Raw genomic sequence first — 14,992 nt, forward strand, 5'->3', positions numbered from 1 at the left:
ATAGTGGTACTGATCCGTCAAACCTGCCCCAAATGTGTTATCTCCATGAAATTAACTCTAGTAGATGCTGCCAGTTACAGGAGGTTCAATGATTTCAGGGGGGCAATGGACTATTCTGCATAAAGGATGCGATGAAGACCAGGAATGGGAGCTAAACAGGCCGTTCGACAAGAGTGTCCTTCTCTGGCACATCGCAACGGACTTGTGCTTCTACCAAAAGGTTGACACATCAGCTAGTCATGAAAATGCCACGGGATGCAGAGAAATTTCTAACTGCATGATATACCTACTGTTTGTCAAGCCTGAGATGTTGTTGCCTAGTGCGAGACGGAATCTGTTTAAGGCTGCTAATGCTGAACTGGAGGAGCTTCTCAAGGATGACAAGGCATCAGTGATGGAGATCCTCAAGGGAAAAGGGACATCGCCTGAGGAGATTGAGGAAGGACTTGTTGACAGAATAATTGTCAAGTTACGGCAGACAGAATGCAGAGAAGAAGTTGCAGGCTGCACAGAATTGCCCCCGGATGCAGAGAAATGTCCAGCTGTACAGCACAGTTTTATCATCCACGATGCCTGGAAGATTTCTAAAGATTTGTTGGCTTTGGGTGAGATGAGAAGAAGATGAGGGAGGTGATTGAAGGCGTGTGGGTGGAGATGCTCTGCTTCTCTGCCAGTAGGTGTCGAGGATTCCTACACACCAAGAGTTTGGGCACCGGCGGGGAGCTGCTCTCATACAACTGGCTCTTGCTGTCACACATGGGGATGGAGACCTTGTCGGAGAGGGTTGTCACACCGGCATCATCAGGACCTGGTGCGGTGGACGTGTGATTCGGTGGGCCCCGCTGCCTACTGGCACGGACCCACCTGTAAGGCGAGTTGCCAAGTGTTGCCTGGCTATATAGACAGCTGGAGCGAGTAGGTGTGTGTGTGGAAATTATGTCAAGTCTCTGAACCTCTCACCTAATCTGTACCTCCTTCCTTGGGAAGAAATCCCCCTTCTCCAAGTCTCAATCTCATCCCCCTTCCCCTCTCTGATCCCTTTGCAAGGATGAGCTCGTGACATACTGCCGCATCAAGTTTTCATACTGGTGACCGAGGATTTTAGACTCTGCAAAGAGGCATTCAGAGAGTAGTCCGTAGTTGTGGCCACTGCTCAGCCTCCCGATGTTCAGTCGCCTAGGCTCTCCTCTCCCTTCTCTCTACGCTCTTCTGTAATCTCTAAAATGTACAGTTTATTCCCTCTTCTATAATACAATGACAGAGCTCCTGTCGGTTCAGGTAAAAAAAAAAGATACCTGGGAGCGAAAAAACATGACCCTTGGAACGCCGGAGCCCTCATGAAGATGCTGGTGCTGGGTTATCTACCTCTCGACCTCAAGAAATACAACCAGCTGAATAATCTGAGAAATCATTATCTCTGTGGTGTTCATACATGGAAACAGTCCTGTGTCTGTATCATAACCCATGTGCCGTCTATTTCCTTAGCTTCCTTACTCGGAGGGCTCCTCCTTTGTGCAGAGCTTTGATACGCTAGTGCTGTTTGATGCCTGGCAGCCTGTTTGCGTGCTGTTAGAGCTGCCAGATTACAATGTCTCTAGTATCGATGCTAGACTACTCCACAGATGGCTGCTCCGTGTTGAATTATGTAGCACGTTTGTTTGGAAGAGTGAATTCGGTGTGATTACAGTCATTTGAAATGTAGCATGTTTGTTTGTTTACCCTGTTGGTGTATAATTAATGTATTGCTACCCGATTGAATGTAATAAATGTATTGCTACCAAAAAGGTCAGAAATTGAAGCGCTGTTTTCCTTTCTCGACCTCAATGATTTTATAGCTTCGTGAATATGTGATCTACTCCCTCTGTAAAGAAATATAAGAGCGTTTAGATCATTACTTTAATAATCTAAACGCTTTTATAATTGTTTACGAGGGAGTACCATATAGATGCATGCTTGGGTAGGGATGGGGATGGTGCTTGGGTAGGATTGTCTCTTTATTTACACGCGAAAATGATCCTGTGTGTCTGATATACCAGGTTATTCAGACATACAGGATGATCTCTGCTGTTCAGCTCTGATTAGCAGGTTATTCAGCTACATAATATACTCTGATGATCTCTGCAGTTCAACCCTGATTAGCAGCTGCAATAGTATGTAGAGCTTATCAACTTTTTTTTTAGGGAATGTAGAGCTTATCACCTCCGCAGTATTATTCCCATGAACTCTGAATTTTTCTCAAGAACACCGACAGTAGCTTAGTTCGGACCTGTCAAGGCGTTTTCTGTCCCCGAAGTGGCTATCGAGAGTCAAATGGACCTTGGCAAGCCAAAAAATTGGAGCCTAGCCAAACGGATACCAATATTGCGGTCAACGCTAAATATTTGGCCGGGCAGCTCAGATGCCACGCCGAAGAGGATATTTTTTTCTCCAGCAGAAATTTACAGTTAGTTTTTCACAGTTCGCGGTCCAGAGAAAATAAGCACCACCGAGGCACACATCAACGTTGACAGGGGGGAAAACCCAGTCATATCACCGCAACTGCACCGGTTTTTACCGGTGGCCTGACAGGCACGAGAGGATGAGATTTTCCAACCACATGGAGATGATCTAGTCATGACCAGAGCTGAACAAAATTTAGTTGCTGCTCTCAACTTCATCCTTGCCCGCATGCAGCTTCATGGACTTTGCTTCAGATCGGTTGTAGAGTCACAATGTACAAGAGCTAAATAGAACTCCAGGTCGACACAAGGTAAATTTTCATGGCATAAATGGGGCTTTGACCCCCAGCTGATCTGACCATCAATTTTGCCAACTATAATTCCTGAAGCATATCATATACTACAACATCATACCCATGGAAGGAAGCACACAATGCACCAAACTCTTCGCTGCAAAATGGGGTTTCTTCCCCCTTTGTCACCCCGGTAGTGCTCAGGCCTTCTTCCCTCCCCTAACTAGTCCTCAAACTTATACTATACTGGTTTCAGTAACCACGAAGCTTTACTAATTTTACGATGACAACAGAAGTAAAAAAAATGTACTCATGCATCCCCTGTCTGTCTGTCACGGGGAGCAGTCTACGGGTGCGACTCTGAACCCCGACGTCTGCTCGGACACCTCCTCCCTTTTTCGGGGGCGGTCCGCAAAGAGCATCAGGAGAAGGCCGAGGACGAGGCCCGAGGCGAGGAGCGCCAGCCCCGCGGAGACGAGGCTGAGGTCGTGCTCCAGGGGCGGGCAGTACTGCGAGGCGATGGAGCTGAATGTGTCGCGCACAAACTTGCAGTCCTGGAAGTTGAGCATGGGCGGCGCGTAGTGGTGCAGCGCGTAGCTCACGTTCGCCGCTGTGACAAGCTGGCTGTAGATCTCCGGTGTCACGGTGCTTGGGCCGGAGCACGCGTCCGCGTCGGGAGCGTTGCACGTGTAGTCCTGCCATGCCTGAAAGGCAGTAGAGATTGTTCAGTTGCCTATTCGGAATACTCCATTTCAGTAGTGCAGCCAAATAAAAATGGGAGTGAACCAGATCAACAACAATAATAGAAGATTGTGCGTGGAATCAAATCAGTTGATGCAAAACAGGATCTTAAATAAGAAGTAGAAGAATAATAACACTTACTGTCGTTGCATTGTCAAATGTCACCTCCTTAGACAAGCACTGCCGATCATTCAGGTTTTCATCGTAGGGAGAACACAGGTAAGGCATGAGCTGCCCAGGATGCAGATGGCGCTCTTTTCGGTTCGAAAGAGCGGATATAGCCCTGTTGACCAACTTCACGAGCTGCACCACGACTTGTTTACTCTGGTACAAGGTTCGGTTGGTTGTACTCGCGTCCACACATGGAAGGATGTTGCTGAGAGCAGTTTCTGCTCGAGGATGGTCTGCCCATTCGTCCATTGCCTGGCATGTATCCTTTGAAGCACTGCAACAACAACAAAATTATGATTTCAAAATAAAAAGGCATTATAATATATTAACACTAGACAAATGGGCTGCATCCTCTTTGGAACAACAGAACTGCTTGCTAGTTCAGCAGGGAAAGCAATTGATGCTAATTACTAATGTCAATAACAGAGGATGTATTAATGGACAAAGAAGTTTCTTGCACATACTTGAGTCCTATATAGATGTTTAGATTTGCTTTCATTGTTGGATATCCCAAAAAAATTGAGATTCAACAAGAAGGGGGTGGTGGTTAGCAGCCTAGCATGAACCGAAGTCTTACCACTCCTAACATAATTCATCACAGAACTTGAAAGATACGTAGTATGTAAGGTAAACAATACCTGCTAACTATCAAAAGAATCCCGATAAGAATGAAGAGAGCTGCCACTATGTTCCAGCATATGGTAGCAAATCTGTAAGTTCAAATAGAAAGGTGTCAAAATTACTGCAAAGCATACCCAATTCAATACATAATATCGGTAAATAGGTCAGAAAGCTTACGTGTAAACTGTATATCTTGGTCCGTATAGCTCCAGAACTGCATAAGGGAGGAACAAGCGAGTTCAGAAGTGAGTGGTAACACAGCCATAGTGAAAAGAGGGAGGGGGGTATGTAGTATGTAGATTGAGAGTCAATTGTTTACCATATCCAAGGAATGCAAGAACAGGCATTAACACAGCTATGCAAATCAATGCAACAGACCTGTAGTAAAAAAGGAATTTCATTTATATCTGGAAGCATATCACTAGAAGTTCATTCAACAAAAATCACTAGAAATGAACTTCAAGAAAAAGGAAATGCCATTAGTCAATTTGTCATGTGATTGTGTATTTCACCAACATAGTGGTGTCATTTTCTAGTTAGATTTAAGCCCACTGGCAAGCATAGTCACATCCACACTATTTCTCAGTGAAATTCTGGAGGTAAAAACGACAAGTAAGCAAGGACAGCTTCGAAACGTACACATTATGGAGAACTTTTCTGATCCTTTTGTAGCTTTCTGTTGTCTTCAAAGATATGGTATCAGCTGCTTTATTTAGGTCCACCTTCAAATTGTTAATCTGAGCCTGCACATCTGATGGAAGATACAGTGCTGCCACATTGATCGTCATCGCAAATGACAAGTAATCTGTAACATTCCTCAGTGTCTGGATAGTGAAATCAGATTGGTTGACAACATAATCCAAAGTATCGGTAGCTTCTTCACGGAATTCATTCTGCCCATAGAGAAGGACAATGCATCCAGTTCTGGCATCAAGAGGATCATGGAAGATATTAGAAGCGGTTGACAGACTAAATTTGGGCAAATGCATGGTCATACCATCCTCAAATCCTTGACCATATTGAATAATACTTGAATATCAAAAGCTACTTGGATTCAAAATCAGATTTAATAGACATTAAGAAAAAAACATGTACTGTTCTGATATGAACAAATTTTTTACCGTTATAAATCAGCCCATTTGGGAACATAACTTAATGTAGAAATGTATCACCATAGTTGTACTGTGAAATTAAGAAATGAAAATTTGTGTTTGCACATATAATATTGAAATTGTTTCATCTAAAAACATCATACATCAAGTAATACAGTACTGAACCCTGAACCCATACTTCTAAGTTCTAACTACTATTCATGCCTTCCATAGAGTACAGAGAAGTGCTAATCTAATGTAAAAGTTGGATGTATGGATAAGGCTACCCATGGGCAGTTGCACAAGCAACTCATCTAGACTTGTACATAAAAATATATTCCAAACTAGAACAAATAAACAACAGTACAAATGAACGGTAAAGAGATTAAGTGTCTTACAATAAAGCAAGCACAGCAACCACAAGCAACACAGGTCGTGCTACATCTGCATGAGAAACCTTTGCTTTGCCCACTCTTGATTTACAAAAGCAGAATGAAGCTGCAGCAATCCCAAATGAAATAAACCACAGGGCAGCAAGGAGAAATCCAGCAACTCCTGTGAATGATACAGACTGAAACATACTTGATTCAGTTAACATAGCAGTGCAATGCAGAATGGGAAAGGGGGAAACCAGCAGTCCGTAAAAGTAACTAGGCAACTTGAAAGATGACGGTCAGATTTGACATGCTAACAGGTTTCGTCAATCATTGCTAACTATATAAAACTAGGCATATGCTATTTGCCTTGACTCTGTACCACCCAATTCCATTTTTAAGCCACTGTCCTTTTTCTTCTCCATAACTTCGAAGTCAACTTTGCACTTAGTTTGTCCAAGAAAGTTGTTGATTATTCAACATGGTTCCAAGAAAGCAATAACCTACTGTCTTAAATCCTGCAACTTTCCTGTAGCTGTGTACACTCCTGGTACATTTGGGGACACTTTGGGCATCAAATGTAAACTAAGTACCGTCAGCCAACTAAAAGGGGATGACATGCCTTATATTCCTCAAAGTAGGATCAGTATTGATGGGCTGAATCTCTAGTGCGTACACGGACTGTACTAATCCAACTACCCTGATCCCAACAACCCACATAAATACTACTTTGGTATAATGACATCTCTAACAAATTAAAGCAATACGCTCATGAAAGGGTTAATTATTAATAAAGTCTAAACAATGACACATACCGCCCAGTAGTGCTTGTTGGTGATGTTCCAACCACCTCCATACATCCTGAGATGGCGGAGAACGTCCGGCCGCCGCGTCCTGTCCTCGGCCAGTACCAGCGGGTACTTGGCGACGGGCCCCATGGCCGCCGGCCCTGCTGCCCCATCCGGCATCCCGTTCAGCAGCCCCTTCGCCCATGGCCCCAATTCCTTCACCTCTAAAGTACCAGAAGATTTGCACAAAAAAATACAGACCTTTTAGCACCAGCACCAGCATGGCTGATATATTAGTAAACTGATACTACAAACAAAGTTCCACTTGCTTCTAGTGCAAGGCTAGTAGCAAATCAAAAAGGGTGCTTGCTTCTATGGTAAGAAAGGCATCAAAGCGCGCATTCCTAGTCAATACGCATAAATTACGGCGATGTCAATTCTTGTCACATGAAGCACTGAAAATCAGGAGGCCTTTGGTGGAAGAAATAAAGGGGGCAGTTGTACTTCCTAGGAGCCAGGAGTTGCTTGGAGTGGAAGTCGTCAACCTCGTCGGCAAGATCGATGACAGCACCGACATGAATATACTACTAAAAATATACGCCACCAGCAAACAGCTTGACTGATTCTAGCAACCGAGCCGAGGTAGCTACCGTAGCAGGAATAAAATACGGGTTGCTAAAATTAGCACCCCTCCTGAGCCTGAGGCAGTGAGGCGTACCAAATGGGATTAAGAAAACGCGATCGAGTGTCAGAGAGGATCTACCGACACCACCGGCAGTGAATAAAATAGCAGTAAATACATTCTCGCAGCGGCACCGCCATAAATAGTCGAGCGCCGAAATTAAATTAGCGGTAAATAAGATAATAAACACTCGCTCGATTCTCTGACTCTGAACCTAGACTGGAAGCGCGAGTCGAGTCGATCGCGGCGGGATCACCACCTGGAGACGCCGACGAGGCCTGAGCTAGGAAACAAAAACAGAGCGCGATTTCGACAGGCAGGACGGACCGACGGTTCTGATTAATCGCCCTAATAAACGACAAAAAAATAAGAGCGTGGCACGGCATGGCAGGCACCGAGATCGGAGCTCGCGTCGCTTCGGGAATGGATCGAAACCGATCCCCCCTCGCTCGCGCGACCTATCGACGGATCAACCGGGGGCGCAGATCGCCACCGCCACCGCCAGCGGCGACGTCGGCAAACGAGCAAGCACGCGGCGAGCGAAGTATGTACGCACGCACCTGGCGCGGCGCCGTCCATGCCCGCGGCGAGGCCGGCGAGCGAGTCCCCCTCCGCGGCGGCCGCGACGCCGACCACCGCCGCGAGCAACGCGAAGGCGACTCCTCCTCCTCCCCACTTCATCCCGATCGGCCCTCGCTCAGGGGTCAGGGCCGCCGCATCTGCGTTCCCGCGCGGCGAGGGCGGCAGGCAGGGGTCCGGCGGGGGCGGGAGTGAGTGGAAGACACCACACACGACACGACACGGCGCTACTCCGACTCCTACTCCCACTCGCCCGCCCGCGCCCACGCCAGTGTTTATTGCTCCTGCTCCCGTCCCACTCGCAGACACACGTCACGCGCCGCACAGCAGAATCACATGGCATGGCGGCAGCCCGGCCGTGTACGATCCCCCGGGTGGCCCTAGCGGGGGCGACGCGCCCCGCCGCGTGCCACGCGGTGCCGCGGGCGGCACACGTGGACGCGTGGGCCCCCGCGTACGACGAGCGAGATGCGGGCCCCGTTGCGGGGTGGCACGGGTGCGCGGTGGAGAAAGGGCGCGAAAGGGTGGATTGGCGGTGGGGCCGGCCGGGATCTACCACTGCTACTATGTGCTCCGCCTGCGCTCAGTGCCTGTAATTACGATCCTGCCCCCACTGTTGCGCGCACGGGAATTGGCAGCGGAGCGCTGTCGACGGGAGGGGTAGTTTAGGTACTTTGAGCAGGAGGAGGAGAGCAAACGTGGAACGCGTCTCGCTGTCCCGCGGGCCCCACCCGCATGCCCCTGCCCGTCCGTCCAGATATTTCGTTAGTAGAGTATATAGATAGGGGCGCTAGCTTTTTCTGGTCTCCATCAATCAACATTAGCAAAAGGAAAAAAAACATTAGCAAAAGAAGAAGAGAGAGAGGGAGAGAGATCAGTATCGGATATTGATTTCTCCTTTGGTGAGTGGAAATGGAGGGAGGGAGTCAATAAAGCTGCGTGGTGACGCGGAGGGGAAGCTGTTTTGCTTTTGGCGGGCAATTTGGCGGAAAGCTTTACGAAAGGGGTTGGGAGCCGGCGCCCCGTAAAACGTGGGTTTGATTTACCGCCTTCTTATCTGGGATTGTGCCGTCCGCTTTGGGAGATCCATCAAGGATCTCATTGCTGCCGGTCGAAGCAACCATGCATTCGTGCAGAGCCACAAAGAGAAGAGCAAAAGAAAAGAGAGGCTCTGGCATTGATTTTTTCTTTTTGTAGGATCCACCCAAAAGATGATTTTGAAATAGGGTGGTTCATCTTTTGAAAAAAGGATTTTCATACAAATGTATCGTTTCATTTTTAACCATGACAAATCTGACGTTTTCTATGACAATTCATGTTGTTGGGAGCATGGCGATTTCTTTAACGGACATGGCACTAGGTCCTACACGTCCTGCTAGGTGATCTTTATTTGGGGGACCTGTTCGAGGGACTTCAATAAAGATATTCATCAACTCTTTCTTCGCTGCAACTCGAAGTTGATAATGATCAGATATAACCTTGTATGCATCTTCATAGTGACCATGTTTTGATTCGTATGTCGGATTTTTTTTTCTACTACGTTTTTCAATATGGTTTGGCCCTCGACATCTGGCTTTAATAGCCGGGGCTTGGCCACTCAGGCGGCGCCATGAATGTGAGAACCAAACCGGTGACCTCTCCAGCGGTCCAATGGGCTTTCCATCGACGTGATGAGCGCGCTCGCGCGGCCCCATGTTTATGTCAACGCAATATTAACACATTTCTATTTTATTTCACAAAGAATTGCATAAAGTACACAAGCAAGAAAATAACCATGACAACAAAATAAAAGAAAAATACCTGTTTTCTGGGAAAAGAATTATAGAATGAAGAAATGTTCATGTTGTTAAAAGCATCTTTCGCTGCTTTAAAAAACTTGTCAATGTGCATTTGAAAAAAAACATGTATTCAAATAAATGTTTCCAATATGCATTTTCAAATGAACATCATTTATATGAAAACATGTCCGACGTGTACTAAAAATAAGTTCCACCATTCTATGAACGCACATTGCATTGTTTTAAAAAGTACACACATGTTTAAATAAAGGAAAAGGAAAACATGAAAAAGAAAGCAAAAAATAATAGTGTAGAAAACCGGACAAAATCTGTAAAATAAACATAGAGATCCGGAAAAATAAATAAAAATCCAAGAAAACTAGCACAGAAAATGCCCCAAAAAATCAGCACAGAAACACACATACAAGAACACATCCCCCAGCTTGGTACTGTTGCTACTGAGCGGAGCCGGAGCGGCGAGGGCTGGTCGCCTGGTGATGTTGCTGCCGCACAAAGCCAGGTCAGCGAAGGAGAGGTGGGGTCACTGTTAGTGCTAAATCCGACATATCTCGAGATAGGGGTCCTAAGCTAGGTGTTTTGGAACAATAATAATAATGGACACATTATTTACCCAAGTTCGGACTCTTTTGAAGAGATAATACCCTACGTATGTACGCACGCACCTGGCGTGGCGCCGTCGATCCCCAAAGTGAGGCGGCGAGCGAGCCCCCCTCCGTCGCGGCCGCGACGCCGACCACCGCCGCGAGCTACTCCTCCTCCCACTCACTCCCGCCCGCCTACGCCAGTCTTTTATGCCCCTGCTCCCGCCCCACTCGCAGACACACGGCACACGCCGCACACCGGGCAGAATCACATGGCGGCAGCACGGGCCGTGCAGGATATCCCGTGTGGCCCTAGCGGTGACGTGTCCAGCCGCGTGCCACACGGTGCCGCGCTGGCACACGTGGACACCTGGGTCCCGGCGTATGGCAAACGGGATGTGGGGCCCCGTCGGGGTGGCAAGGGTGGCATAGCACGTGCGCGGAGAAGACACGATGTGAAAGGGTGGAGTGGCGGTGGGGCCTGCCGGGATCAACCACTGTTGCGTGCTCCGCCTGCGGTCAGTGGTTGTAATTACGATCCTGCCCCCTGTTGTTCGCACGGGAATTAGGAGCGGAGCACCTGTCCGCGGGAGGGGCAGGTTCGGTATTTCAGGGCACATGGTGGTGCTTCGGTAGCGTTAACTAACATAGAACGTGTGTCGCTGTCGCTTGGGCCCCACCTTCATGCGTCTGTCCGTCCATCTAAAAATTTCGTTAGCATTGCGGAACCAACTTTTTTGGTCTCATCAAATCAACGTTACCAAAAGAAGATATCGATATGAAATATCTCTTCCTTTCTCCTTTTGTGAATGGGGGGAGTCAACAAAGGTGCGTGGTGACGAAGAGAAGGTGTTTTGCTGTGGTAGGCAAATTGGCGGAAAGCTTTAGGAAAGGAGTTGGGAGCCGGCCCCCGTAAAACGTGGTTTTGATTTACCGCCTTCTTTTCTGGGATTGTGCCGTCCGCTTTGGGTTTGGGAGATCCATCGTTCGGGGATGTGATTGCCGCCGGTCGAAGCAACCATGCATCCCTGCACGACCCGACTGTTGCGTCCACGAAGACAAAAGCGGGAAAAAAAAACTCCGGCCGACTCTCCTCTCTCGTCCACCTCGGTCTTGAACTTTTTTAGGGATCCACCCACAACATGATCTCGAAATACGGTGGTTCACCTGTGAAAAAATAAAACATTTTCATACAAATCTGTTAATGAGATTTTAACCATGAAAACGATGTTGCTGGGAGCCTGGCAAATTATATAAGCAATCATGGCACCAGGTCCTGCTAGAAGGGAACTGTTCGTGGGACGGCTCGAGGGACTTCAAGAAAGATCTTCACCAACATTTTTCCGCTGCAACTTGAAGTTGGTAATAATCAGAGATGACCTTCTATGCATCTTCATAGTGATCCCGGTTCTTGATTGGTGGTAGAGATTTCCTTTTCTTTTCTTTTCTACTACCTTCCCAAACATGGTTTAGCCCTCGACATTTGGCTTTAATAGCACCGATGCGGCACCGTGAATGTGGGCACCAAACGGGTGAACTCTACGGCGGGTCGATAGGTTTCCCGTCAACATGATGAGCATGCCCATACAGCCCCATGCTTATGATTTTTCAAGACTGTCCGTGTAGACCATTCTAAACTATTCACATGTTTAAAAAAATGTTGATATTTGTTTATAGAATGTAAAAAAATGTTCACGTTGTTTAGAAACATGTTTAGTTGCTTTAAAATACTTGTCTATGTGCATTTAAAAAAGGTTTGACATGTATTCGGAAAAAATAATTCAAATATGTATTTGCAAAAATCAATATATTTGAAAAAAATTTAACTTATTAAAAATAAGTTCCACAATTATATAAATGCACCTTGTGTATTAAAATAAAGTAGACACATGTTTAACAAAAGAAAGAGGAAACCATGAAAAGAAATTAAAAGAAGAATATATTGTATAAAACCGAATAAATCTGGGTAAAACCCATTAAATAAACATAGAGAGCCGAAATGTGAATAAAAATCTAAGAAAACTAGCGCAGAAATTGCCCAAAGTAATCAGCACAGCCCCCCCATCTAGCGCTCGAGATATCTCGCCCCACTGGGCTGGAAAGCTCCAAATTGGCGCCCCCCCATGAGTACATTGGCTGGCTCATCTCATTGTTTTATAAATTGGATAGCTACTGAACCTGTTACCGTTCACTGTTGACCATGGTCAGATTAACCACTGAATATTTCAGAAAAATATAACAAAATAATAAGTAATAGTTAAAAAACAGTTTATGAAGTTTGCTTAAAAAATCAAAAAAAAATTGAAAAGTTCAACTAATTTGGGAACAAAGTTCACATATTTGAGATAAGTTCTTGAACTTGAAAAGGTTCAAGATTTGGAAAAGTTTGTAATTTTGAAAAACTTCACAAATTTTAAAGAAATTCATGGATTTAAAATGTAAACTCCACGAAAAATTGAAAATAAATAAATTTGAAAAACATTCAGGAAATTTGGAAATTTCACGAATTTGATAAAAATGAAAAAATACAAATAAAACAAAAGCAAAAACCGAAAAAGAGAATAAGAAAATAAGAAAACAAAATAAAAAAACGATGGAAAAGACACTACATGGGACAGCCCATTTAGATACCACTTATGCGGATGGCGTGCGCGCTAGTTAAAGTAATGCACTCTAATTGTCGCTTAATGAGCCAAATAAGAGTTGGAGCTGGACCGCCGGTTCAGGAATTTTGTTGGTCGGAACATTGGTTCATCGGTTTGATTGTCAACTTTTTTAAGTAATAACCTATTATGTATTTTATCAATAAATACAATAATCAATAGATTAAAAATGTGTGATCACATAACAGTGTAACCAACAACTACATGTTAATATCTAATTCATATACATGATAATATCTAACTGAAACATAGTATACTATAGCAGTAACTAACAATGCAAGCAACATCAAGTAAGCAACATTATTGATTTACATAGTAACTTAGTAAGAAGCAGCAAGCAACATCAATTAGTAGCATACTAGCAACACATAGTAAGTACCACTGTATTAGTAATCACATTCACTGATTCACATAGTAAGTAACCACTCATCAGCAAAGCAACAACTACAATGTAGTGCTAAGCAGCAACATGCCGGCAATATTATTCATAGTCTACTAATCAGGAACATCAAGTGGCATCATGCCATCAACATAACTCATCGGTACAGCAAGCAAAAGCAACACACTCGAGTACAAAACTTCACAAAAATCACATGCTTCATGCTAGGCCCACAATAAAAGGATGCAGATTGGAGAGAATGGAGAGTATCATACTAGATTCGGTCGTTGGGTCGTCCTAACGAGCCGGTCTGGAGCAGTCTCGGGAGCGGAGGAGGGTCCGGACTCCGGAGGTGACCGTCGGGTGTCCTGCAGTGGAGGGAGATCAGAGTTGGACATTGACGAACCAGACTGATGGCATGCGGTAGCGTCCTCACTTCCCAGCCGTCAACAGAGATGGCCTGGTGTTGCAGCTGCCGCGCAAAGCCGGAGCGGTGAGGACTGGTGGCATGGTGTCCCTGCTGCCAAGTAGAGCCGAAGAGGCGAGAGAGAGGCGGGGTCATTGAGCCACAGCGCTAGGCAAGGGTGGTGCCAGAGGGGCGGCGCACGCATGATGAGTTTCAATGTGTGAAGAAAAATGAGAGAGAAAGCTCCCAATCGATCGAAACCCAACCAAAAGAGTATTTTTTTTCATTTACTACTCTCAGCTTGTTCGCACAAAATGACTCGATCGAGGGGCTTTTCTGGAATCAACATTGAACAGTCCGATTTTATGTGAACCGTCAGGTTCACCGGTTTTTCAAAAAAGTAAAATGTCAAATGGTTTCTCCAGTTCATTTTCTCGAGCGGCCCGCCATGCTAAAATAACCGTTAGGATTGTTGGTTCCGGGTTTTTCTACTTCAACCGCCGATCTAGTCTAATTTTTCAAACTAGAGATGAGAGTTCCATCCCACGACTAACGCGTTGGGAAGCATGCAGGGGTAGGACGTCGTTTTCTTCTTCTTCCTTTTTGTTTTTTTCCTATTTACAGAAAATTCAAATTTTCCCAAAATATTCATGATTAAAAAAACATATTTAAAAAATCCTAAAATTTAACATTTATTCACAAAGTTAAGAAAGTTCATAGATTTTAGAGAATGTTCATGAATTTTGAAATACTGTTCACTAATTTTTAAAAATATATTCTTTAATTTCATGAATTGTGTGCCGATTAAAAAATTGTATATTTCCAAGAAGTAAAAAAATGATGGACCAGTTTTGAATTCAATGAACATTTTTTGCTTCGAATTGGACGAACATTTCTTAAAATTCATGAACATTATTACAAAACAATGGTGAACATTTTCTAATTGTCAGGAACATTTTTTTAATATTTGATGAACAAATTTTGAAATGGATGAACATTTTATGAATTCGGTAAAAAATGGATTTGATGAAAAAAAAGGTTCAAAATTTTGAAAAAAATAGAAAATAATAATCACGGGTGTACAAAAGAGAAAATGGGAAAAATTGAGAAAAAAGGTAAGAAAAATAGAAAAGAAACGAACACGTGTAAAGAAAGAAAAACCCAAAAAAACGAAAGGGAAACGAAATAACCTGTCAAAAACTGGAAGAGGGATGTGTGCTGGGACGGCCCAATTCACTTAGCGAGCGTAGAGGAGTGCCTGTTTGGTCAACCACTGTCCACCCATGCGGTGGGACTTTCCTATTTAGCGCTTTAGGCGCCCGTTAGTATATACTTCCTCCGTTTCAAAATAGATAACTCAACTGTATATTAATTTTAGTATAAAGT

General features: G+C 44.8%; 1 protein-coding gene across 1 annotated transcript; it reads right to left on the bottom strand.

Moving 5' to 3' along the window:
- Positions 1-2,739: 2,739 nt before the first annotated feature.
- On the bottom strand, positions 2,740-8,082 carry LOC125542366. The gene is made up of 9 exons (XM_048705383.1): positions 7,760-8,082; positions 6,545-6,741; positions 5,754-5,926; positions 4,904-5,188; positions 4,584-4,642; positions 4,442-4,478; positions 4,282-4,353; positions 3,614-3,917; positions 2,740-3,435 (listed from the first exon to the last, which is right to left on the bottom strand). The coding sequence occupies exons 1-9, from the start codon at positions 7,878-7,880 to the stop codon at positions 3,064-3,066; spliced, it is 1,620 nt and encodes a 539-aa protein (XP_048561340.1). The 5' UTR covers positions 7,881-8,082; the 3' UTR covers positions 2,740-3,063.
- Between the last annotated feature and the right edge of the window lie 6,910 nt (positions 8,083-14,992).

The sequence above is a fragment of the Triticum urartu genome, chromosome 3 (assembly GCF_003073215.2).
Source record: "Triticum urartu cultivar G1812 chromosome 3, Tu2.1, whole genome shotgun sequence".
NCBI lineage: Eukaryota > Viridiplantae > Streptophyta > Magnoliopsida > Poales > Poaceae > Triticum > Triticum urartu.

Bases quoted from the DNA above. Each gene is read 5' to 3' on its own strand.
- LOC125542366 (XM_048705383.1), bottom strand. From the start codon at position 7,880: ATGAAGTGGGGAGGAGGAGGAGTCGCCTTCGCGTTGCTCGCGGCGGTG. The intron at 6,742-7,759 runs GTGCGTGCGTAC...CTGGTACTTTAG, and splicing joins CATGGACGGCGCCGCGCCAG to AGGTGAAGGAATTGGGGCCA. The intron at 3,918-4,281 runs GTATTGTTTACC...TTGTTGTTGCAG, and splicing joins ATTCTTTTGATAGTTAGCAG to TGCTTCAAAGGATACATGCC.